The sequence below is a fragment of the Aulonocara stuartgranti genome, assembly GCF_965226115.1.
Source record: "Aulonocara stuartgranti genome assembly, chromosome: 15".
Classification (NCBI taxonomy): domain Eukaryota; kingdom Metazoa; phylum Chordata; class Actinopteri; order Cichliformes; family Cichlidae; genus Aulonocara; species Aulonocara stuartgranti.
Genome location: NC_138951.1, coordinates 42,489,586 through 42,516,878, shown reverse-complemented (window position 1 = coordinate 42,516,878; position 27,293 = coordinate 42,489,586). Strand labels below are relative to the sequence as shown.

The window sequence follows — 27,293 nt, the reverse complement described above, 5'->3', positions numbered from 1 at the left end:
TGTTCAATGCAGGGATGTGCAGTTCTGGTTCTCAAGGCTCCTGTCCTCCTGGTTTCAGATGTTTCCATACTTCAAAACAGCTGATTTAAAGAATCATTTACAGACTTGTGCACAACTAGGTGTTTGGGGATTATTTGATTTAAACTGGCCCCGTTGGTATAGGTAACATCTAAAACGTGCAGGATAGGTGTCCATGAGGGCCAGAATTTGACATCCCTGACTTCTAGTCAAGGTACATACATCAGGAAAGTTGTTGTTTGTGACATAAGTTTTTGCTTTATTACTTCAGGGCCAACCAGTAGAGATAAAAGAACAGAAAAGATCTCAAAATATTGAGAATTTCTTCCTTAAGAAGGCTAAAATACAACCAGAAGCAGAGAGCTCCTTTTTTCCTGTTTCAAAATCAAACACCAGTTTGTGAGAAGAGTATCTTCTTTTTTTAATAGGCAGATAAAGTTTTGCATTGGCATTGGCTAATTTGCCAGTTGTATGTTAAAAATGTTCATATTTTAATATTCAAAACTGTTTTTGCATCTAGGAGCTGTCGTCACCAACAGAGGCTTTGAATTGATTAAATATTAAATAAACGGTGCCGTTTCTCATTATTATAACTTATTTTGTGGACATCTATAATTTCATTTGTTTGCATGTGTAGATTGGTTGGGTTGTTACCAACATCTGGAGACAATTTCACATCAATACCACCTTTAGTAATATGTTTACTTCAGAAATTGGTGATATGTCTGTTTTTGTTCATTTACAAATAAACAAATTGGAGTCTATTACAAACATATCATTTAGATCACTGTGGTGCAGAACCTGTAATACCTGCAGTGTGCTATCAGAATCAGAATACTTTATTGATCCCTGGGGGAAATTATTTTTTGTTACAGTGCTCCATTTTAAACTAACATTAAGACAAGACAGACAATACACTAACTAAGAATAGTACAATATATACATATATATACATACATACATACATACGTCACTCATAAATAAATAGCTGGAAAAGAAACATGTGTAGTTGTAGCAGCAAACAGTGTGTTAAGTGGATGCGTTGTACAGGGAGATGGCCACAGGCAGGAATGATTTCCTGTGTCGTTCAGTGGTGCTTTTCGGTAATCTCAGTCTCTCACTGAACGAGCTCCTGTGACTGACCAGCATGTCATGGAGTGGGTGGGAGGTGTTATCCAACATTGTCTTTATCTTGGACAGCATCCGCCTCTCCGACACCACCTTGAGGGAGTCCAGCTCCATCCCCACAACATTGCTGGCCTTACGGATCAGTTTATTAAGTCTGTTGGCATCTGCGACCCTCAGCCTGCTCCCCCAGCATGCAACAGCATAGAGGATCGCACTGGCCACAACAGACTCATAGAAAATCCTCAGCATTTTCTGGCAGATGTTGAAGGACCTCAGTCGCCTCAAAAAATAGAGACGACTCTGGCCCTTCCTGTAAAGTGCTGTGGTGTTTTTAGCCCAGTCCAGTTTATTGTCAATGTGTACTCCAAGGTATTTATAGTCCTCCACAATGTCAACACTGACCCCCTGGATTGAAACAGGGGTCAAGTGTTTCCTGGTCTTCCTGAAGTCCACGATCAGTTCCTTGGTCTTTGCCACGTTGAGCTGCAGATGATTCTGCTCACACCACGTGACAAAGGAGTCGACCACAGCCCGGTACTCTGTCTCATCATCCCTGCTGATGCATCCAACCACCGCAGAGTCATCAGAAAACTTCTGAAGATGGCAGGTCTCTGTGCAGTGGCTGAAGTCTGTGGTGTAGAGGGTGAAGAGGAAGGGGGAGAGGACAGTCCCCTGTGGTGCCCCTGTGTTGCTGATCACCTTGTCAGACACACACTGTGGGAGACGTACATATTGTGGTCTTCCTGTCAGGTAATCAACAATCCAGGACACCAGAGAAGCATCCACCTGCATCGCTGCTAACTTATCACCCAGGTGGGTCGGCCTGATGGTGTTGAAAGCACTGGAAAAGTCAAAAAACATGACCCTCACAGTGCTCGCCGGCTGGTCCAGATGGGTGTAGACACGATTGAGCAGGTAGATGATGGCGTCCTCAGTTCCGAGACGAGGCTGATAAGCGAACTGAAGGGGATCCAGATGTGGTCTTACTATGGGTCGCAGCTGGTCCAGGATGAGCCTTTCCAGGGTCTTCATGATGTGGGAGGTCAGTGCCACGGGCCTGTAATCCTGGGGGCCACTGGGACGTGGCGTCTTTGGTACAGGGACGAGGCATGATGTCTTCCACATCACCGGGACCCTCTGCAGACTCAGACTCAGCATAAACAGTTTATGAAAGACTCCACACAGCTGGGGGGCACAGGTCTTGAGGACAAGGGGACTCACTCCGTCTGGTCCAGCAGACTTGCCTGAGTGAAGTCTCCTCATTTGCATCTCAACCTGGTATTGAGTGAAGGTGATGGGTGGGGGAGGGGTGTCAGGACTCTCACAGGAGGCAACATGTGAAGAGAGAGGCTGGCACAGTGGTGTGGCTCTGGATTCCAGGCTGACTGCAGGTGAGGTTGTGGGGGTAGGAGCAGACACTGTGGTGTCGAATCTATTGAAAAACAGATTCAACTCGTCGGCTCTATTCTCACCTCCCTCAGCTCCCCTGCTGTTGGTTGGCCTGAATCCAGTGATGGTCTTCATGCCCCTCCACACCTCTCTCATGCTGTTCTGCTGGAGTTTCCACTCCAGCTTCCTCCTGTAATTGTCCTTAGCCTCTCTGATCTTGTCCTTTAGTAACACCTGGATCTTCCTCACCTCCTCTTTGTTGCCCCCTCTGAAAGCCCTCTTCTTGTTGTTGAGGAGGGCTTTGATGTCCTTAGTCCTTATAATCTCTGTAATGAAATATTGTGGTCAGTAGTACTGTAGACTGCATTGAGGTCTAGCAGGACAAGCATATAAGCACAGAAATGAGTCTCAGAGAAGATCCTTTGCAACATTCAGTAGTGCTTTTTCTCCCCTGGTTATTAAAAATGCAGAATTTCATCATCATCATCATCATCGTTTATTTGTATAGCACTTTAAGAACACACCAGGCAGACCAAAGTGCTGAACAACACAGATCAAAACAACAACCAAATTAAAAATACCATAAAATCATTACAAACAATAAAATAAATAAGAAGGTGTCAGTTTCCTACAGAGTTAAAAGCCAGGGAATAAAAATAGGTTTTCAATCTGGACTTAAAGACCTGCACTGATGACGCTTGTCTAATTTGGAGGGGAAGGTTATTCCAGAGCATCGGAGCCGCAATTGAAAAGGCACGGTCTCCTCTGCATTTCAGCCGCGACTTAGGGACCGACAGCAGCAGCTGCTCAGCTGAACGGAGCGAGCGAGGAGGAACATGTGGCTTCAGCAAGTCAGTTAAGTACACAGGAGCCAGACCATTTAAAGATTTAAAAACCAATAAAAGGACCTTAAAACGAACCCTAAAATCAATGGGAAGCCAATGCAAGGAAGCCAGAACCGATGTGATCGAATTTCCTACTACCGGTTAAAAATCGCGCCGCCGCGTTTTGCACTAACTGCAGGCGTGACAAGGTGCCCGACCCGACCCCTATTAAAAGGGAATTACAATAGTCCAGACGTGAGGTGATAAAAGCATGAATTAGAGTTTCCAAATTGGGTTTGGAAAGGAAAGGCTTAACCTTCGACAGGCGTCTGAGGTGATAAAAAGCTGATTTTACCACCCCACTTACATGACCTTCAAAAGTAAGCGCAGAATCAAGTTTAACACCAAGATTAGTGACTGAACTTTTCAGATGAGAGGTCAAATCACCAAAATCAACATCTGGAGAATCAGTAGAACGATGCGGGCCATATAAAATTGCTTCCGTTTTGCAACCATTAAAATTCAAAAAATTATTTGCCATCCATAATTTAATATCGCTAAGACAGTCAAGCAGTGATTGACATGGGGAGGTATCCAAATGACTAAAAGGTAAGTAAAGCTGACAGTCACCGGCATACAAATGAAATGACACTCCGTGTTTACGAAAAATCGCACCAAGGGGGAGTAAATACAGCGAGAAAAGTAATGGCCCAAGGATAGATCCCTGGGCACACCCCAAAGCAGAGGGGCCACAGAGGAAGCGGCCAACCCCAGCTTGACACAAAAACTCCTTTCGGAAAGATATGATTTTATCCATGACAATGCCAGATCAGAAATTCCCACACAGTGATGTAAGCGGGAGATCAGCAGGTCGTGGTCCACTGTGTCAAATGCAGCTTTCATATCCAATAAGACAAGCACAGCATATTTACCACAATCAGTAGCAACAAGAATGTCATTCATAACTTTAACAAGAGCTGTCTCCGTACTGTGAAAGGGCTTAAAACCAGATTGGAAAATTTCAGACAATTGCGAGTCGCTCAAATAATCCAACAGTTGGGTATGTACAATCCTCTCCAAGATCTTGCTTAAAAAGGGAAGTTTGGAGATAGGTCTAAAATTTGACATAGTAGAACTATCAAGGCCAGGTTTCTTAAGTAAGGGGTGTATGACTGCATGTTTAAACCCACTAGGAACTTGACCGGTTAACAGACTAGTATTGATAATTTTCAGGATATAAGGTCCAAGGATGGGAAATACTTTTTGGAGAAAGCGGGGAGTAACAACATCATTTGGGGAGCCACAGGGCTTAGCATGTAGCACCAACTCCTCTAAGTCACGCAGAGAAATCGGTGCAAAAGCAGGGAATAAGCTTGAGCAAGGAGAATGCATGGCCGGATCAACAATAGGTGGAATCAGAGGCCTCAGGCTAGCAATTTTGTCCACAAAAAAGGTGATAAACTTATTGCACATAGCCTCAGAGGACGGCAAAAGGTTGTAACCCTCCAAGTTAAGTACAGAATTAATCGTATTGTATAAAACACGAGGGTTATGAGAGTTGGCCGAAATAAGTTGAGAAAAGTAGGAGTGTTTATCGGCCTTAACTGCCCTCTGATAAGTTTTCCAACTAATCTTTAGGGCTTCCAGGGAGACATGCAATCTGTCTTTTTTCCACTGTCTTTCACATTTCCTACATTGTCTTCTAATAGCTCGGGTATGATCTGTTAACCAAGGATTAGTCTTAGATTTACATTTTCTTACTCTCAAAGGGGCAACAACATCAAGCACAGATTTACAAGCAAAGTCAAAATACAAAAGTAGGTCATCTGTAGTGGGCAACTCAGGGGCATAAGACATTAATTTGTCAAACAGTATAGAAAACCGTTCGGCAGAATCAGAGCCAAAGGCACGATAACATCGAGCAGGTGCAGTCTGATTTGCAAAAGCGTTAGAAGGAGCAATATCAAATAAGATAGGCATATGATCAGAAAATACTGCATCTTCAACCCGTACATTGCAAACAGATAAACCATGAGATAAAACTAAGTCCAGTGTGTGACCACGTTCTTGAGTGGCACCACTAACAAATTGGACAAAATTAAAAGAGTTCACTAAGTCCAGAAAGTCCTTGGCCAGGGGCTTCCCCGGACAGCAAACGTGAATATTAAAATCACCAAGCAGGAGGATCTGGTCATATCGTGATGCACAATCTGCAAGAAACTCGGAGAACTCTGATAAGAACACCTTGTTATATTTCGGCGGGCGATAAACAATCGCACATAACAACGAAGGCGAGTGGCCCAGTTTACATAAACAGAGTTCAAAGCTGGTGTAGCGAGACGAAGGGAAAAGCTGCTTCAAGTCCAAGTGAGCCTTAAAAACAACAGCAAGCCCTCCTCCGCGACCAGAAGCTCTCGGAACATTAAAAAAGGTACAGTCAGCGGGTACTAGTTCAATGAAAGCGCTTAACTCACCGGGAGATATCCAGGTTTCAGTCAAGAAGAGTAAATCCAGAACGCGAGAGAGAAAAAAATCCTTCAATATGAAGGTCTTGTTGACCACCGACCTGGTATTTATTAGACCCAGCCTGAGAGGGACTGGGTCCAAAACTTCCGAGGTATTAGCAACCAGATCCACCGGTCGAAGATTTTTCTTGTCAACTCCGCGCCAGCGCATATGCCGTAGAGGAGAGAGTTTTGCTGGACCATTTTCGAAAGACCCAACAACAGGAACCAGCCAGGAGTCCACCGGATCCAAGGCACGCAATGGCACCAATAGTTGCGGACAAAAGCGGCGGATGCAGCAGAGCTCATGGGGAAAATGAGCAATCCAGGATTTCAGCTTCACAAGACGACCTCCACGGTTACCCCGTCTCCTACGTCGCTTCCGCAGATCCGGTGACGGTGGTAGGGAACGCCAGTACGGTGGTATTGGTGACGGTGGTAGGGAACGCCAGTACGGTGGTATTGGTTCCAGATAGGGAGGAAAAAAGCCTTGGCTGTCATATTCAGGCCGGTCAGACATCCGGATGGATAAACCTATTTCCAATAATGTCTGGCGATCATAGGAAAAAGTACAACACACATGTAACACAAAGTTAACTAAAAACAATAAAACAAAACAAATAAAGGAGAGCGATAGACGGCGTGCCGAACACACAGGCGCCATCTTGAATGGCGCCTGTGTGGAATAGAATTTGACTAAATTAAGTTTATTAATTCCCTTGAAAACTCATTCCCAGGCAGATTGATGTACATCCACCATGACATCCACAAATTTGATTAAAAATTGATCACTGTGTTCACAAAAAATCTTAAAACCATTTAATGACATCCTGATTGCTTCATAATGATGTCTACAGAGACAAAATCATTTGGGTTCATTTATAATCTAATTTTATGATATACAATTTTAATTTTATTTTAAAATTCTACTGTTGTTTATTACAACTATTAGAACTTTACGACATCCATTTATTATTGTAGGGTCGACCTAACAATATCAGCTGACTTGTGTTGTGGCATTATGTAAATAAAAACTGAATAAAACTGACGACCTTTAAGGGTGATTTGTTTAACTATTATATTTGCTCTTAGTAGTTATGTGTCAGTTGTAAAACCTGATAAAACATAACTTAATTCTGGTGGTAGACAAGTGGCGTAAACACGTGGTAATGTTTTGGTGAATTATAGAGGTAAACTGGTGAACTATGCAGGATTTTCACTCAGGAGAATCCATTGGTCAAACCTTGGATTCAGGAGGGATACGCTCGTTTTAGATGTGCTGGTGCACAATGGACCTGCTCTTTATGCTCTTGAGTATATTTGAGGCTGCATCGGAGTTTGTGCTGTTCACATGTGCTTTGTGAACTCTGAGAAGGCATGTGACCATGCCCCATCCTGTGGGAGGGGCTCTGGTATATCTGGCACGTTGCTTTGAGCCTTTAGGTCCTTGTAGCTCACAGTGAGAGCTTGGTCTGCTTTGCTGGGTAATATGGTTCTGTTGGCTTCATCGGGTGTTGGTCTCCTCTTCCTCCTAGTTCATTAGAATGAAGCAGCGAGAAATGAATTAGCACCTCCAAGTCTGAGGCCATGGTTCTCAGCCAGAAAAGGGTGAAGTGCCCACTCTGGGTCTGTGGAGAAGTGTAGGTATCAGTCACGAATGAGGGGAGCTGAAGATTGACAAATGGATTGGGGCTGCATCTGCAGTGATACAGATGCTATACATAACAATCTGTTGTAGTGAAGCAAAAGCTGAGCATAAAAGGGTAGCTGCTGATTTACCGGCCAGTCTATGTCCCGACTCCCACCTATGGTCATGAGGGAATGAGGTAATGACTGGAAGAATGAGACTGCAGATACAAGCAGCAGAAATGAGCTGTCTCTGAAGAGTGGCCGATCTCTCCCTTAGGGATCGGGTGGGAGTTTCAGTCATTCAGGAGGAACTCAGAGTACAGCGACTTCTCCTCTGCACTCAAAGGAGCCACACATGCCACACAGTTCTTCTTGGCTCATTTGGGAACACTTTGTTGTTCCCCCTAATGAGCTGAAGGAGGTGGGTGAGGTGCGGAAAGTCTCGGCTTCTCTGCTTAGGCTGCTGCCCCCGTGATCCCGGTCAGAATATGTTTCAGAGGATGGACGGATGTATAAATGTGTGGATGGATATTTTCACTCACAAAGGTAATGGCTTTGTTGGCGTAGGGATAGAGCACACTGACTAATCATATCTGTCTCCCTATACTGCAGCAGCCCACACACTAGCAGCAGTATCACATTATATTTAGCACTTTAATACACACAGAGCCAGGCAAGATATAGACAGCACACTCATAAACAGCTTGATATTAAAAATCTCTCCTCCTTTCTATGTAAATAATCTCATCTCCCTCCTCCTCCACTCTCCCCCCTCCATGTAAATATCCAAAGCTCTTCCTTTCCTTCCATATAAATAACTCCTCTATTAAAAGGCTCATGCTGTCACTCCCTCTCTGTCCCTCTTCCTACTGGGTGCTAATAAAGATTGGAACAGGGCTGGTTATTTATCCACATTGTATTAAAAATATTCATAGCTCAGAAAAGCTGTTATGGATGTATATATGGCTTTATCACAAACTGTGGGTGTTGTATGCTGAGCCTCGATGCACATGATACAAATGGCATGTTTAAAATACTGGTGGCAAAAATAAGCCAAACAAGGATAAGTGTGATACTTTCACTTTTGACATAATTATCAAAGAGATGCATCAAATGTGAAGTTTATGTCACAGACTTAAAGGCAAACACAGCCTTACACATATACACACATACAGTCAGTAATCAGATTTGTTGCAGGAACCATATTAATTCATTAGTTCATGAGTTGCATCCTTCCATCATTCATGGCATTAATAAGAGGCCTGTTCAGCTAAATCAACTTGCAGCTATAGTTCACTTTCTATTAAGAACCTTCTTAGTAGAAATATGTCTGTAGCTCAAGTCTCCAGAACTGCTGACAAAGTAAACACGGCTTCTGAACTTGGAAAGCGTCAGAAGTCAAAGGAGGTTTTCTGAGTGTCAAATTATGGCTAGACTGAAGGTTTCTAAGGAGAGCACACCATCAGAAAATCAATGCATAAAGCTTTGCCACTTCAGAAAAATGACTTCATCACGACAGAGAATTTTCTGAATACAAAATAAAAGGCACATTTCAGCTAAAGTCCTATCAATACTTGGCTGTCTAGCAAGGGTCTTAGAGGAGGAGTAGCATCTCCACTCCAGCTCTCAGGAGGGGAAACAAGTGCAAATGCTCAGAGTGAGGTGAGACACAGCAATATTTCAAAGTGACAAGTGAGGAAATGTTTCTAGTTAGCATTTAATGACTCGGGGGCTCCAGAATGAGGCCATCCCCATAGACACCAAAGTTAAAATGCCCAACTTTAGTGACCAAAGGTGGTTTTGTGTCTCTATATTTAAAGCCTTTATAACACTGGTGGAAATTTCCAGAACTCTTGGTCATTTTGATCAAAAACATAGGAAAACATGAGTGTCTGAACTGGATCTCTCAGGCATATCTGCAGTGTCAGCACCTTTTGCAGCATTTTTTATCATATTATCTCACAAATCATACTGCTTGCCTTGTGGTACAGCCCATGTTATCAGAATACTCTACAGGATGTGGGTATGTGGGTTGCGAACATACAATCTGTGGATACAGCCCACTAACCAAGCACTGACAGCGCTGCCAGTGCTTGGTTAGGAGAGAAATATTTCATTCTCTTGTCCAGGTACGGTCTTTTACTCTCTTAAACTCTTATTCCTCGACCCCTGCTTTGAATCTTAGTCCAGGAGGATATTGGACCCCAAACTAATCTCGAAGCTTTAAAGAAATTACTGAAGACCAAAGAAGAGCAAGAAGTGCTGGCTGACAAGGACCTTCCTCCACAGCCACTAAACATTAATGGCACACTTGAAGACTGACAAAGACAAACACTGCTGCACTGCTAGCCGTTTATAAGAGCCCTCACTGTACCATGTCAGAATTAAAGGGTTAGCAGATTTTGCACAAGCCTGCAAATTATATGCTGCTTGCACTACATTTTCTGTAATTCATTAATGTTCAGATTCAGTTTTGTTTAACTCATAGTTCCACTCATCCATCTTTGCTGCTAATTTAATACACAGTTGTGGGAGGAATGCTGTCATAAGACCAGTATATGTCACAGGATAGCCTGTGTTAGAAGTTTAGATAAACCGAAATTAAAGGATTTTTATTCTCTGAGTACTGAATAGTGGAGATGAGGCAACACTTGTATTATTGACACTGGTGTCCACAAACCAAACCCCCGACAAACTGAGATGTGTTTGTTTAAATGCTGATATTACTGTTAGACATAGAACTGGAATATAAATTCAACATGTGTCCTTGTTCTTGTTCCATGAAATGCAATGTTTGCATGTTCAAAGGAAATGACAAATGCAAAAAAATTTTACCTTTGTCTGTGAGAGCTGGCTGCATACAGCGCTGTCATGTTTTACAGCAAAGGCTCAGTGAATCTGCTTTGATCCTCTGTGGAAGGCAGAGTGTCCCACTGAGAGGCAGGGTGGTGGTCTGCCTGAGTGTGTGTGCTGCAATATTACATTAAAAATGGCATGGAGCCCCCCCTCTAGCACACAGTGTAGTTATCCTGTGGCACACACACACACACACACACACACACACACACACACACACACACACACACACACACACAAACATCCAGAAAATTTTACATGGTTTTTCAATATTATGACTTATTTATAGATGTTATCATGACTCAAGTTCAAAGGCAGGACAAAATATGGAGATCAAAAAGTTCATATGAAATCGGATCATCAGTGATGTGAGTAGTGTGTAGATGTGGATATGTACTATTTAAATAAATCGAACAATAAATAAAATTCAAAGAAACCCAAATGACCTGAAGCCGACAGACTGATAGCTGAGGTCCACATACATCACTCAGGTGACAAACGTTGTTATCAATGAGCCACTCCCTTAGACCAAGTGAACACCAAACTGCAGAGGTGAATTTAGAGGCTTCACAGTGTCCAGTTTTTCATCTTATCTGTAGGGAATCTGTAATGTATTTGTTTGTTTTTTTCAGCCCTGAGAGTCAGATAATTTGTTTTGTGTTTAAGATTAAAGTCAGAGGTGTGATCACTTTTACAGGTGTGCTGACATGTTCACCTATTGGGTTCGACTTAGTTTATAAGTCGTGTGGAGTCGTGTGGAGTATTATAAATGGACTTATCCAACTAATATGACCTGTTGTAAAGCAGCTGCAGCCAAACTGAGAAGCTGGTGCTCATTATTTGTATTTTATGAGTATTTTAGCAGTAACTTGCAGGTAATTTGCACTACTTTGCACAGTATATTTTATGGATGATGCTTGTCAATCAACCTAGCTGGAACTAGCTAATCAGTTAGCGATCCAGCCTGTTGTTCCAATAAGATCACCACTGACATGAAAAACAAACACGGGGGCCTCGAAACTCAAATGTTTGGTTAGTTCTGGGCTCAAGACCAAAGCCTGTTTCAGAACACAGTGTATGATTTTAAAGAAATACTATTTATAAATAAATAGTATATATTTATATATTAAAATTGTTAATGCAGTTTTGACAACTTTATTATGTCTAATAAAGATGATGTTTTTTGTTATTGGAGCTTTTTCATTATCATACAGTTTTTGTCCTATTTTATGATGTATTTGTTGTTTTATTATATTTTATTTACCCTTTAATTTATTTCTGTAATTCGAGTTTTTTCTAAATCTTATTTGCAATATTCTTATCCCAGTTTTTGGTCATTGTTATGGATTACAGCTGCTTACTTTGCACGTTACATCATGACCTCAAATTTCATATCAGAATCTTAATCAGTCAGACAGTGACTGAAGCTTCACGATGCTGGGACACAGTGACATTTTAAAAACTTAATGTAAATGCAATCTGCACATGAGTGTATGAATGTAAAGGCGAGCAGAGATTCATGTCTGTTTAGAAAACAAGGACCACAGGAGGAGACTCAGTAGTGCACCACCACTGTTCCTGCTGCATGCACTTGTATTGTGTGCAGTTTTGAGTACTGACTACCGACTGAGTGTGTGGGGAGAAGATGCTGTCCTAACACAACCTGCTGAAGTTTGACTTTGGAAGTTACTTTGACTGTTGCAGTGGTTGAAGCTCCTCAGGAAAGAACGCCAAATTGTGGCAAATGTGTGCAGCTCAAGGACTGAATATGAGTAGTTGCTCACTTTGAAGTAGATATTCCATTTTTTCTGATGGTTTGTATCCAGGCTGCTCCCAGCTCCGAGTGTTTGGATCTCATCACATGACATGACCTGTGATGGAAGATCCAGTTCTGAGAGTGTTTTATCTTCTCTGTACCTCGGAGGACGGCAGCATCAGTATGATACTGTAATGAACAGCTGCAGAGACGACTTGTTAAGCTTCAGCACAGTTCGGTGACGGATCTTGGTGTCGGTGGTGTGATGTATGTAAGGGTTGTGTGTTCAGGCAGAGACAGATGAGGAGGAGGAATGCATCCCGGATACACCATTACATACACGCATGCTTCACTGCCTCCTACACTTGAATTGCTAATAACGCTCATTATAGCACATTTGTGTAATATAATTGCTGCACTGACAGCGATAGATTAACATTGGTCCTGTGTCTGGCTTTCAGCATGGTGCTCTTGCTGTGTTATACAGTATTTAGACACAGCTTTATGACAGCCAAGCATCAGTGGATTGCTGATCACCTTCCCCCCCCCTTTACAAATAAAATGCAGACGGCTCGCTGTGTTTCAAGCTTAAATGCAAGCTTGAAACGTGTTTTCCCCTGAACTTTACTAAGTGCTTAGAAGTCGTGATGTTCACTACTCATTAACAAAAGATTGTAGCTGTCTTACAGAATCTCATAAGCATAGCACCTGTAGTAGCACATGTTGTTTTGTGAAAACCTGTGCATTGCTACAACCACCTCTGTGTGGTTGTAGCAATTGCACTCTTATGCTGTTTGCAGTCTCTCGGTCTTCTTTGAGTGAGTCTTTTCGGCTTCTCTGTCCTCTGTTTTCACTGCAACCTTTCTGTTCTGGACTTTCTGTTTCGTTCTTTTTCTTTTTCAATACGAATTATTATAGATGTTTTAAGGCAGTAAAACCCCTCACTACATAGTTTATACACTTTTCTCAGACAGGCACGAACATTTTCACACTTTTCTCTCTTCTACTGTCACAGTCTGGCAGAGGCAGACTATAGGGAGTGAAGAAGTTGGACCCAAGTGCGTACACGCAAAATAACAAGACTTAATATTAACTGAAAACGAGCAGTTTATTGAAGGCTGATCTTAGCAAAGACAAAACTAAATCATAACCTAAACTGGGGGAGCTAAACATAACAAAACCCTGGAACATGAACATAGAGACCTGGCATGAATGCATCATCTTGGAGACATGGCATGGAGACAAGGTAGGATAGCAGACGCTCGGGCCAGGCATGAATGAACACACACACAGACTAAAAGCACACAGGAGGTGATCAGGGGAAGTGGAAACACATGGGAAAACAGCTGGCACAAATGAACATAATGACATCACAGTAGAAGAGTAAAAGTAAACACAATGAACACAGGAACACATGACCTCTTCAAAATAAAACAGGAAGCATACTGAGACAGACATGACAACATGAACTTGACAACAAATGACATGCAGACATGAAACACATACGACAGGGGAGACGTAATACAGGGGTAGAAAACGCAAAGGGAAACTAACAAACAAAGAAGTGTAATGACAACCTAGGCATGATAGAATGAACTTAGAAAACCTAAAGGACTTAAACATAATAACAAAATGACCCAGGATCATGACATCTACTTAAACTCTCTCAAAGTTCAAACCTTCATGGAAAATTAAGTCCAGTATTATAGAATGAAAGCAAAGATCAAACCTTGTTTTCAGGCCCAGAACATGGGAATAGAGCAGCTGCAAGAGAATTCAACATTAATGAATCAATGGTAGGGAAGTGGAGGAAGCAAGAAGAATGAGTTGAGTAAAGTTTGACTTATCGGACTGTTTTGTTTTCCCTAATGCGCCTTATACAGTGTTGGGTAAGTTACTTTAAAATAGTAACTGAGTTACATTACTAGTTACTTCTCTCAAAAGTAACTCAGTTACTTCAAGTTACTCGTTACTTTCAAAGTAACTAGTTACTAGGGAAAGTAACTTTGGTTTTACTCAGAATTCTCTTGTTAATGTGTTTCTTCCATAACTTTGCCAGTCTTCTAGCTTGCTTACTTGCCACAGTGCACTGTGCCATCTACCAATAGAAAGGATATGATAACGTGCATATTTCCACGAGAGAAATCCCACGCCTGGACCGTCATTGACTGCTGCCATGATTCTAGCCTACGTCACAGCGTCATGTGCGCCTTTTACATCAACACAAAAACTGCAGTCGTGGTGCTTTCAATTGTACTCAGAACTCAGAAATTCTGCCTTCTGAATAGGAAGATGTAGGTAACACCAGACTGCAGATGAGCTGCATACAGGGCTGGACTGGGACAAAAAAATCGGCCCGGGCATTTTGACTAGAGACCGGCCGCCATTATAGGAAAAATCATAAAGCCTTTGAATGAAAATAAACACTGTTGTGACAGTGATGTACACTGTTTTGATGGTATATATGCATCAATCTATCAATTGTTTGTTGTAAGATTCAGATAATTATTTTTTAAAAGCGAGACATTTTAAATGAGAATAAAAAGAAAAGTATTTTTTTGTGCCCCCCTCTCCCTGTTAATGCCCTACCTGCCCCCTTGGCCACACTTTGCTAGACCCGCCCCTGCACAGTTACCAGCTGTCAGCTACCTAAAAAAGGATCCTGGTGTTATTTGTCTCTCAGAAACAGTTCATAACTTCAACTCATCCATGTCACCTAAAAGGTAAACCTGTTTCTCCATCACAGCTCTGATGATTCAGTAAGGACATCTCCTGGTTTCATCTTCATGTTTCCCTCTCACCAGATAACCAAACCATATCATGACCAGCAAACATCAGCTGATACTAGAAATTAATATTAAATAAATTCTAACATTCTAACAACAGCTGATCAAGCTTAAACATGCTGCTGTTGTTTAGCGCGACATCCGCTGGTTTCCTCTTTCTGGCGCAAAGTGGGCGATAAACAAACAAGAGAGCCGATCAGCTGATCATTGATCAGTTTTCATGATTGAAGTAGAAACAGGAGAGGGAGGGGGAGAATGAAAGAAGAAGAGGCAGCTGTGCAGCGTAAAGACACAGAATAACTCCAGCTTTGTGCCTTTTTCATTGTAGCTGAATTACGGGACAAACTGTTCCTTTTCACCTCAATAAGAAACGCGTAATATTTTCTCTGAATACCAGACGGGACGGTTGGCAACTCTAATAACTTATGAACAAAATAAAGTTCAACATCAGTAACATAGCACCCACCCAGCAGTATAGAAACTCCGTCATGCTAGCTAGCACGCAGTACGGAAAAAGTCAGAATAGCGAAAATAAACTCGACCTAAACTTGGTTTATATCTGACCCAGAGAGACTGCAGGTCATAACTTCTTACCTGAAGTTCAGTTCACACTTGGACCGGCGGCCGCCTCGGGTCTCTTTTCCTTCTGTGTCCCTTTCCCTCCTCCAACTGCTGGCCTCCACCACTTGCTAATATTACTGAATCTGTGGAAGCTCCGCGATAGCCACCACACGAAGTAACGAGTAACGACCCTTTCTAAATCCTAGTAACGACTAACGCGTTCCTGGTTTTGGCATAATAACTAGTTACCGTGCTCGTTACCACAATAATAACGTAGTTACTGTAACGCGTTATTTAATAACGCGTTAGTCCCAACACTGGCCTTATAATCCAAAAATACGGTAGCTTCTACCTTTCTTTAGCATGTCCAGAAGTCCAACTTTTTGTGCGATGGTTAGCATCTTCCTCTGCCTTTTAGGTGCTCAAACAAAAAAGGTATGTAAAATTACATAATTCAAGCAGTTTTGTCAGTGACTCAACTGAACGCAAGATCAGAAAGATAAAGTTCTGATGGTGGTGTAGTTTGTTTCGTTGTTTCTGTAAAGGGTTGTAAAGGAGCTTGGAAAGAAAAGTGTCTGGACTTCTTTAGGTTGCATGAAGATGTGGCTCTTCTGTGTTGTGCCATGCGCTTGTGAAGTGGCTGTTTGGTCTCTCCGATGTAGAGGTCTGGGCATTCCTCACTGCACTGTACAGCAAACACCACATTGTTAAGTCTGTGTTTTGGAGTTTTGTCTTTCGGGTGAACCAGTTTCTGTCTGAGCGTGTTGCTGGGTCTGAAATGCACCGGGATGTCATGCTTGGAGAAAACTCTCCTGAGTTTCTCTGATACACCGGCTACATAGGGGATGACAATGTTGTTGCGTCTGTCCTTCTTATCCTCCCTCGCTGGTGTCTGGTCTTCTTTTCTGTGCCTCTTTGCTGACTTTAAGAACGCCCATTTAGGATAGCTGCACGTTTTGAGTGCTTCCTTTACATGTGTGTGTTCCTTCTTTTCCCTTCAGGCTTAGAGGGAACATGTTCTGCCCGGTGGTGTAGGGTCCTGATTACTCCAGGTTTGTGTTCCAGAGGGTGATGGGAGTCAAAGAGGAGGTACTGGTCCGTGTGTGTGGGCTTCCGGTAAACTTCGATGTTGAGTTTGCCGTTCTCTTCAATTTGAAATATGTGGTGGTGAGGCAGAGGTCTAACAGTGTGTTTTACACTTTTTAAATGGGCTGATGGCCCTACAACAGTGAAGAGTGCAGTACACTGCATAGATGGAGAATGAAGCTCTATCACTCTGTTGTAAATTTAGCTCTTAAGTGTTTGATATATGTTGGCTGTGTGGAAATTCATGGCTACTTCTGGGCTTTACCCCAGACCTTGAGAAGCACTAACACTGAAGTTAGGTTATGGGAGAAGGACGCAACCCATAACGGCAATGCTCAGTGGCTAGTGGATCTGAGGGCAGACCACAGCGACCTCCCTGAACAGGGTCCAGTAACCATCACAGTGGCAGATATCCAAGAAAGGGTCTCCAGTATGAAGAGTTGGACAGCACCAGGGCCCGACATGGTTCACGCCTACTGGCTGAAGAAGCTGACTGCACTCCACGAGCGTCTGGCAGCACAAATGAACCAGCTGCTAGTCGATGAGAGACACCCGGAATGGCTAACCAAAGGTCGGACTGTCCTGAACCCCAAGGACCCCAAGAAGGGAACGGTCCCCTCCAACTACCGACCAATAACCTGCCTCAGTACTACATGGAAGCTCCTGTCAGGCATCATATCGGCTAAGATGAACAGGCACATGGGTCAATACATGAGCGGGACACAGAAAGGGATTGGCAAGAATACCAGAGGCGCAAAACACCAGCTACTGGTAGACAGAACAGTCAGCCGAGACTGCAAGACCAGACTGACCAACCTGTGCACTGCCTGGATTGATTACAAGAAGGCCTATGACTCAATGCCCCACAGCTGGATACTGGAATGCCTAGAATTGTACAAGATCAACAGGACCCTAAGAGCCTTCATCAGGAACTCAATGGGGATGTGGCGTACAACACTAGAGGCCAACTCCAAGCCCATAGCACAAGTCACCATCAAGTGCGGGATCTACCAAGGAGATGCTCTGTCCCCACTGCTGTTCTGCATAGGCCTGAACCCCCTCAGTGAGATCATTAACAAGACTGGCTACGGATACCGACTACGGAACGGAGCAGTTGTCAGCCACCTCTTGTACATGGATGACATCAAGCTGTATGCCAAGAGTGAACGAGACATCGATTCACTGATCCACACTACCAGGCTATACAGAAATGACATTGGAATGTCGTTCGGACTGGAGAAGTGTAGTCGGATGGTAACAAAGAGAGGGAAGGTAGTCAGAACTGAGGGGATTGAACTACCAGAAGGCAACATTGCAGACATAGAGGACAGTTACAAGTACCTGGGGATCCCGCAGGCGAATGGGAACCATGAAGAGGCCGCTAGAAAAGCTGCAACCACCAAGTACCTGCAGAGGGTCAGGCAAGTCCTGAGGAGTCAGCTGAATGGTAAGAACAAGATCCGGGCCATCAACACGCACGCCCTGCCCGTGATCAGGTACCCTGCTGGGATAATAGGCTGGCCAAAGGAGGAGATAGAAGCCACTGACATAAAGACAAGAAAGCTCCTTACCATGCATGGAGGGTTTCACCCCAAGTCCAGCACCCTGAGGCTGTACGCTAAGCGGAAGGAAGGGGGCCGGGGACTGGTGAGTGTCAGCACCACAGTCCAGGATGAGACAACGAACATCCAAGAATACATTGGGAAGATGGTCCCAACTGACCGAGTGCTCAGTGAATACCTCAGGCAGCAGAAACCCAAGAAAGAGGAGGGAGACGAGGAACCATCATGGAAGGACAGGCCCCTGCACGGTATGTACCACCGGCAGATAGAGGAGGTGGCTGATATCCAGAAATCCTACCAGTGGCTGGACAAAGCTGGACTGAAAGACAGCACAGAGGCACTAATCATGGCTGCACAAGAACAAGCTCTGAGTACAAGATCCATAGAGGCTGGGGTCTATCACACCAGGCAAGACCCCAGGTGCAGGCTGTGTAAAGATGCCCCAGAGACAATCCAGCACATAACAGCAGGGTGCAAGATGCTAGCAGGCAAGGCATACATGGAACGCCATAACCAAGTGGCCGGCATAGTGTACAGGAACATCTGTGCCGAGTATAACCTGGAAGTCCCGAGGTCAAAATGGGAGATGCCCCCAAGGGTGGTGGAGAATGACCGAGCTAAGATCCTTCCAGATACAGACGGACAAAATGGTGGTGGCTAACCAACCGGACATAGTGGTGGTAGACAAACAGAAGCAGACGGCCGTAGTGATCGATGTAGCGGTTCCGAATGACAGCAATATCAGGAAGAAGGAACACGAGAAGCTGGAGAAATACCAAGGGCTCAGAGAAGAGCTCGAGAGGATGTGGAGGGTGAAGGTAACGGTGGTCCCCGTGGTAATCGGAGCACTAGGTGCGGTGACTCCCAAGCTAGGCGAGTGGCTCCAGCAGATCCCGGGAACAACTTCGGAGATCTCTGTCCAGAAGAGCGCAGTCCTGGGAACAGCTAAGATACTGCGCAGGACCCTCAAGCTCCCAGGCCTCTGGTAGAGGACCCGAGCTTGAAGGATAAACCGCCCGCAGGGGCGTGCTGGGTGTTTTATATATATATATATATATATATATATATATGTGTGTACATGTAAGCGTGTATGTGTAAATATATGTGTGTGTATGTATGCATGGGCGTATCCGAATGTATGCAGGTGTATGTATAACTTGTACATATCTTTCTTGTGTAAATGTAAATTCGTCTGTGTTATTGTGTAAATGTTTATGCTATTGTGTACTTCACACACATGGAGAGATGCCAAACTGTCTTTTATGGTTTTTGTAACGATGACACTAAAGAACTATTCTCAATTCTATTCTATTCTATTCTATTCTATGTTGTTATCATATATTTCTTGAAAATATGCACTTATATTGTAACATGTGTGTGAGAGATATCTAGAAGTTGGCCCACTGTAATCGATTGTTGAATGAGGAATTCTGTAAATGAGTGCTGTTCAGGGATCCAAGCCAATCAGTCTGGAAGGACCTGTGCTTAATGGACTTCTGTCTTTTCTTCTATGCTTACAGTCATCATGGTTGTCTTGTGTTGTTTTACAAAAGCTTTCTTGTCTTGGGCTTGTGCTAGCCTAGTTTAAGACGATGGTATGTGTTTATAGCATATGCTTAGATAAATGTGTTCATTCCCCAACCTGTGATTGGAGCAGTTTCCATTAATAAGCTGATGTGATGTGATTCATATTACTGATTACTGCTATATGCTGTTATTTAGGCACTTGCAGTGTGTGTCTGTGTGAAAGAGGAAGAGAGAGAAAGAGAATGTGTGTCTGCTCCAGTAGGGCCACAAAAACCTGGGTCCTAGTTACACATGTGGATGCAGCTTTAAATTGCCACAGATTCTGACTGTAAGGTCCTACTTCTGTCAGAGAAAAGCCAGGCTTTAAACCTCTGTTGTATTTTTACCCTACCACTTAATTTAGAAACTCTTCAGCAGCCCTAGTTGGACTTCACACAGAGTGTAGAGCGAGTATGGAACAGACTGATGTTTTTACTAAGAGATGTGTTGGGAATTTACTGGACATCAGAAAGAAACACAGCTCAATAACAAAAGGTGCACAAAAAACATGCAAGAATATAAGGAGACACAGATGAGCTAATTACACTGGCAAAAGAGATCACTGAAGGAGGGGAAAAGGGAACAAGACTACACAGAAGGAAAAGCAATTACCAAAATAAAACAGGATATAAGCAGTGCTGAAACAATAAAACATGAAGGGAGGGATATAAAAAGAAAAAATATTGTATTACTGCCAAACTGTATCAGAATAATTCAGTGATTACAGATAATAAACAGTGATAATAACTCAAGCAGTTTCTGATTGTTTTTCACCTAAAATTCACTGAACATGATCATTGCCACACTCTGCAGACACTCTCCTGTTTGGCCCAATTCCATCATCATGAGATCATTAAAAACTAGACAGACAGATGGTGGAGAAGAAGGTGGAGACTCTGTATCATGTACACTGTATTATTCAGCAATTGGCATGATGCATAACAGGAGGCTGTGGCATGACAACAAAACTAATTATAATGATAAACAGAACATTGTCAGCTGCCAACAGTCACAGAAAACATGAACGAACTGACTCTCAGCACAATCAGCTCCACCTGCATGTTGGAGACAGAGAAGAAGTGCTGCCTGTGAATGTAAATATGCTTTACATGTAGCTATGCCTGTGTATCTTTAACTACACGAATTTACAAACACATGTACTTTTTCTGATTCACATTTACACTGACATAGCTATACATCATATTTCCACATACAGAACAGTCATCTAAAGTACTTTGATGTAGTCGACATCACAAATCTGTCATATTTCAATGTACACCTGCCAATAATGACAGACTAAGAATTTAAAAGTAATAAAAAAATGAATATGCACAGGACTTGCTTCCCCACAGTGTTTCACAGACACAGACCAAAGTGCTACACAACAATCAACAAAAATAACTTGAAAAAACATAATGACAAAAGAGAAGAAGTGAGTTATTAATTTAAAGTTTGAAAACTGTTAGTAAAGCAGACAACCTGACCTAGATGGAGAACTTTCTAATCTATTGTCTTTTGCTCCGTCGTGCATTCCAAAGGTGGAGTCTTCCCGGGGCACCCACCTTCCCTGTTCCTTGCCTACACACCTGAAGTTAATAGCTGATTACCTTTGTGTAGTTTGCTGTCACTCACAGGTTTCATAAGGCTGAAGCTTTCCTTCAGTTGATGCACAGAAACCCGCTTTTGTGACTTACTGGACTTACCTTTCTTTTTTTTATAGATATGCCAGGGGCCTCGGGAATGTCATCTGTTGAAACAAGGAAATCTGTGAAGGAAAGCTCGGCTTGGAGGAAACTCTGTCTGCTGTTCCAGTCTGCTGACTGGCGGTAAATACTTTATACTGCACGATAGATACTCAGCGGCAAATATAATGTGTTATTATTTATTATTATTGCTTGTTTGGCTGATAGTTGCCCAGTTATGTCTACTAATCAAGGCTAACTCATTCATTGTTAACCACTTTCCTTTCTCTCTGTGCTTGATGCGAGCAGTAAACTCCCCACTGTCTCTATTCTCCTGCTTGTGTCGTGCTGTATGCAGAGCTGTACACATGAATATGCTGTTCTGCAGTTTTAGCAGTTACCATTACATTTAGAGCTGCATAAACTGTACAATTAACTTGTGCCAAATTCCTAAGTAAATGTTCTTATGTAATTTCACTCATTATTTTTTAAATAGTTTACAGTAAATCTGTAATTTTACTATAACTTAAGTGATTTAACTTCTTTATTAGAAATTATTATACTTTAATCGATAAGAATGCCTGTCTTTATATAAATAGCACAGTCAGTCAAAGGAAAACTGTTTCCCCTGTCCTCAAAACTGAGAGAAATACTACAGCATAGAGACTGAAAGTAGTAATATGCCTTTTTGTTCTCCAGACGATCATAAGTATTTTTGTGTTTTGTTTTTATAATCTTCAGACTTGCTCTTATGGACACCAGCTTTTTAGTACCTTTGTTTCAGCACGGTTTCATTTTAACAACTCTGAGCCATGAGTGAGATCTTTGGGATCTTTCTTCATGAACTCCTGTAGACCATATCACAACAAGGGCCAAAAAACGTTTATTAGTAGCAGCATGTGCCTTTTTGAGCATTAAAATGACTCTTACACATTTGTCTATATATTTACCAAAACAGCTTGAATAATAAGATAAAATAAGAACAGAAAAAGATAAGATACGACAATGACAAGAAGAAATAACTAATAAAAAATTTTAAAATGTTGTTTCCACTGGAGTGATGGGTTTTGTTTTGGGTTTTTTAAGCACTCATGGTGGCTCAAGTTAAAAAAGTTTGTGAATAAAAGTTGATATATGAGTGTGAAGAAACATTCACTGCAATATGGGAAAAAACCAAGGAACAGATTCAGATTTTGCAGCATCCATGAGATAGTGCTAAGAAAACAGACTACAAGTGATGATATTTTTAATGAAAGATAAATTAAGATCATGTAAAATTACAATACTGGAATATGTTTGAAAGGTTAAACTTTTCCTCAAGTATCTGAGAGGAGTTTCTCTGTTAGAGGGAGCACCCCTAAGCTGGGGTGTTCCGCAAGGTTCAGTCCTGGGTCCATTCATATTTTCTTTCTACATTATTCCTTTATTCAGTCTTTTACTGGGGTCACATTTCATATCATTTCTATGCTGATTCCATTTAAATGTTTGTGTCTTTAACAATACTGTTGGGTCTGCGCTTCCATAGGCCCCGCTGGTTTAGGAACGTATTCCCGTTAACGAAGCAAGACAACCAAGACAACCAGCTTTTTTACTTGCGCAAGGATCTGAGAGCAGCCCTTCTGCCCTCGGTCGGACCACTTCGAAGAACCAGCTTACGCTTGCTGCCTTTTATTGAAAACAGGTACAGTACACACAAGCACCACCCATTATAAAACCCCCCTATATGTGTGTGCACGTGTAAGCACGTGTGTGTGTGTGTGTGAGTGTGTGTTTGTGTATAGGGGTGCGTTTGTGTGATCTCCTGCCCACAAAAGGGTCATAAAGGCAGGAAGTTTACTAAGCAAGAAAACAGAACCCTCACATAGGATGTGCCTATAATAAAACACAGGCTGGGGAGGTCAACAGGAACAGAAGAATGTCTTTGATCCTATAGTTTGAACCAAGACTTACAAATTTAAGTAACACAATTACAACATTTAACAATTTGACTCCAACAATACAACTGTCAGGATTTCAAACTCTGTAAACAGCCCGGAGGCATCAATTTGATCAGAGCTCAGTTAGTTTGACTCGTGGGTATTAATTCATTTAAACTAACATATTCATCCTGTTTAAACCAGGTCTCTGTAAGGCACACCAAATCAATTTGTTGCCTTCAAGATGAGTGCTGAATAATGTTAAGTAGGCGCCTCACGCTATGTGTGGAATACCGCCCCCGTATAAAACCAGTTTGATCATTCTCAACGATCGAAGGTAGTATTGGCTCAAGACGTACAGCCAGGACTTTAGCAAGTATCTTCAAATCAAGATTTAAAACAGATATAGGCCTATAGGAGGCGCATTCTTCTGGAGGTTTCCCCTTCTTCAGAATTAGCGAAATATTAGCCTCCATTAAGGAGGGGGGGAGAGTGCCTGCCTCAAAAGAGGACAGAAGCATCTTATACAGTGGGGAAGTCAGAATCTTACTAAATTTCTTAAAGAATTCCCCCGTGAACCCGTCTGGACCCGGGGCTTTGTTATTTGGAAGTATCTGAATAACTTTCAAAATTTCACTTTGCGTTATAGGTTTACATAAATCATCCCTTTGGATTTCAGTAACTTTAGGTAAATTTAGTCCTAAGAAGAAGTGATGCATACCTTGTTCCAATGTTGGTTTAAACTGGGAGGTATATAACTGCTTGTAAAAAGTTTTAAAAGTATCATTAATAATTAAATTGTCATATTTAGGTAAACCAGATGAGTCTCTAACACATGGGATATTACAACCAGCACCCTTATTATGAAGAAGATTGGCCAGATAGCGGTTAGGTTTATTAGCAAACTCATACAACCTCTGCCTCATGAAGAAAAGAGATTTCTCAGCCTTTCTTGTTAATAGTGCCTCCAAAGCTGTTTTAACCACCTGAATTTCATTCCTTAATTGCTCTGATGGTGATTCATTATGTTTAGCTTGCAGTTCGTGCAATTCCAGTTCTAATTTCCGTTGTTCCATCTGATTTTTCCGCTTCAGGCCTGCTGAATATGATATAATCAGTCCACGGGTGTAAGCCTTCAGGGTGTCCCAAAGCAGGCCTGGAGAAACTTCAGGGGTTGCATTGACCTTTAAAAAATGTTCAAGCTGATCATTTAAAAATGTTTTGAACCTTGGGTCGTGAATCAAAAAATTGTCAAATCTCCAGGTATGAGACCGAGGGACAGGATTTAGATCGCTTAGCTGAACAAAAACCGGCGCATGATCTGATATAATAATATCGCCTATTGTACATCCCAAAATGTTTCCCAGTGATCGTTTGGGGGTGAAAACGAGATCGATCCTACTACTTGTTCTATGAACACCGGAAAAAAAAGTAAATTCTTTATCGTTAGGATGAAGAGTCCGCCAGGTATCAACCAGATCAAGTTCGTTACAAGTATCTAAAAGTGCTTTGGCCCTTGTAGACATTTGAATTTGTTTAGGAGGGGATCTGTCCTTAGTTGTAGAAAAATAACAGTTAAAATCACCGGCTATCACAGAATTATCACAAACCCAATCAGAAAAGGAAGAGAAAATATGAGCAATAAAGTCGCTAGACTGTACTGGCGGAAAGTAAATATTCAGAAATGACACCGCCTGACCACCTAGGGTGCCTTTTAAGGAAACATATCTACCAGACTTATCACAAATTGTTTGGTCAACTGTCAGCGGTAGGTGTTTATGTATTAAAACGGCTACACCGCGGCTCTTACTCATAAAGGAGGAACTAAAAACTTGACCGACCCAATCACGTTTCAGTTTTAGATGCTCCCGAGGAGACAGGTGAGTTTCTTGCAACAAGGCAACATGTACATTCTCCCTCTTAAGAAAGCTCAATATTTTTTTCCGTTTAACAGGGTTATGTATACCTCCTACATTCCAGGAACAAACATTTAACACTGAATTATCACTTATCATACAATATTTGAAATAAGCATGGAACCACGCTCAGGTGACCAAAGCATAGCTGATATGTAGGGCTCCCAAACACTGCTCTACAACACCAGTGGCAAGTAAAATACACATAGAAAAACAAACGTACTGCTCTGCTAACAATTAACAAAAAACTATTTACAAGAAACAGAACCGTCAAGAAACCAGTGAGTATGGAGGTCAGACAAAGGTCTCCAACGCCCAGCAGGGGGCGCAAGCAAACTTTCCAACTTGGACATAGAACGATGCTGGACCAGAGTATGAGTCTTTTCTCAATCAGTAACGTAAAACAGTTGCCCGCCCGCAGCTAAAACAAGGATTCGGATTATAAATGGCTAAATAAAATAGTCTATGTGTATGGGGTTATTATCTCCGCACAGACCCGAAAAGAAAAAAAGAAACCAAACAGAAAAAATAACAATAATAATAAACAGGGAAGGAAAAGAAAAAAAAAAAAAAAAGGAGGAGGAGGAGGAGACGAGGGATTGGCGAATGCCTCACGTATGGGACAGGAGCACAGATCAACAGTCCACTGGAGCCACCGAGGATGAGCGCGGCCCCGCCCCTGGCCATCGATCTTGATCCTAAGAACAGCCGGGTACATCATAGCGAAGGGTACACCCATCTCCTTAAGGCGTTGTTTGACGTGGTAGAATCCCTGGCGTTTCTTCAGAACAGCGGCAGAGAAGTCCTCGAATATCATAATAGGAATGCCATTATGAAATAAGGACTGCTTCCTCCTAGCCGCTTGCATGATCCGTGCTTTATCCTGGAAGTTGTGGAGCTTTATGATGACCACGCGGGGTCGCTGGGCACTGGAAGGGAGGCGTACAAGCACCCGGTGGCAGCGATCGATTTTAACAGCGCCGCCCTTGAAACTCACAGCCACCAACTCCGGTAACCACGTTTTGAAAAAAGACACAGGGTTGGTACCTTCACTGCCTTCGGGTAGTCCAATAACACGTATGTTACACCGTCGGCTCCTGTTCTCCAAGTCATCAATCTTATCCAAAGCGGCCTCCAGCTTAAGCTCCACTTCAGAAATCTTGGCGCCATATCCCGCTGTAACATCTTCCTGCGTTGATATACGTGCCTCTGCCTCCTTCATTTTAACATCCAATGCAGAAATGTTAGCTGCGCATGTTTCCAGTCTTTTCAGAACTGGATCAATCTTCTTCTCAAAGGAGGCCTCCACCGCCCTCAGCACCTCCGCCGATATCCTCTCCACCAATTTGTCGACGTCCATTCGGTCGAGAAGTGGGAGCGACTGGGCCTCCGCCATAACCGCTACAGCATGATCGCTGAGCGGAGGGTGATTTTCTCCGGATTTGCCCGGTTTCGACCCAAGGTTGAGCTTCTTCTGGGTGCTTGGCATCGTACGAAGTTTAAAAGTCGAAATAAACAGAGACTTTAACCAAATAAGACATATAAAGGCCTATACAAATGCCAAGCTGCGGGAGCGGGCGAGAAACACAGCTACTCCGCCATTGACGTCACGTGACCCCCGTGCTTTCTTTGTTAATTATTTTATCCTTATAATTCCTTATTATTGGTGGTATGAGAGCAGAGACAGTTTCTGTGGCACATGGTGTTTCGGAAAACTGTCAATCATAATAATAATAATAATAATAATAATAATAATAATAATAATAATAATAATAATAATAGTACAGGGTGGGCCATTTATATGGATACACCGTAATAACATGGGAATGGTTGGTGATATTAAAGTCCTGTTTGTGGCACATTAGTATATGTGAGGGGCAAACTCCTCAAGATGGGTGGTGACCATGGTGGCCATTTAGAAGTCGGCCATCTTGGATACAACTTTTGTTTTTTCAATAGGAAGAGGGTCATGTGACACATCAAACTTATTGGTCACAAGAAAAACTATGGTGTGCTTGGTTTCAATGTACTGTAACTCTATTCTATACCCTAACCCTAAACACAGAGAAGATTCATGGGTGTAGTGAGCATCACGTCTGTACTAATAAGAAGTG

At 42.5% G+C, this 27,293-nt stretch overlaps 1 protein-coding gene across 1 annotated transcript; it reads right to left on the bottom strand.

Moving 5' to 3' along the window:
* Nucleotides 1–993: 993 nt before the first annotated feature.
* On the bottom strand, nt 994–26,668 carry LOC309688671 (uncharacterized protein; the record flags this gene model as incomplete). Its single annotated transcript, XM_082504546.1, has 4 exons — nt 994–2,861; nt 5,834–6,413; nt 7,643–7,710; nt 25,795–26,668. 4 exons carry the CDS (start codon nt 26,666–26,668, stop codon nt 1,048–1,050), a joined length of 3,336 nt encoding a protein of 1,111 aa, XP_082360672.1. The 3' UTR covers nt 994–1,047.
* Nucleotides 26,669–27,293: the final 625 nt, after the last annotated feature.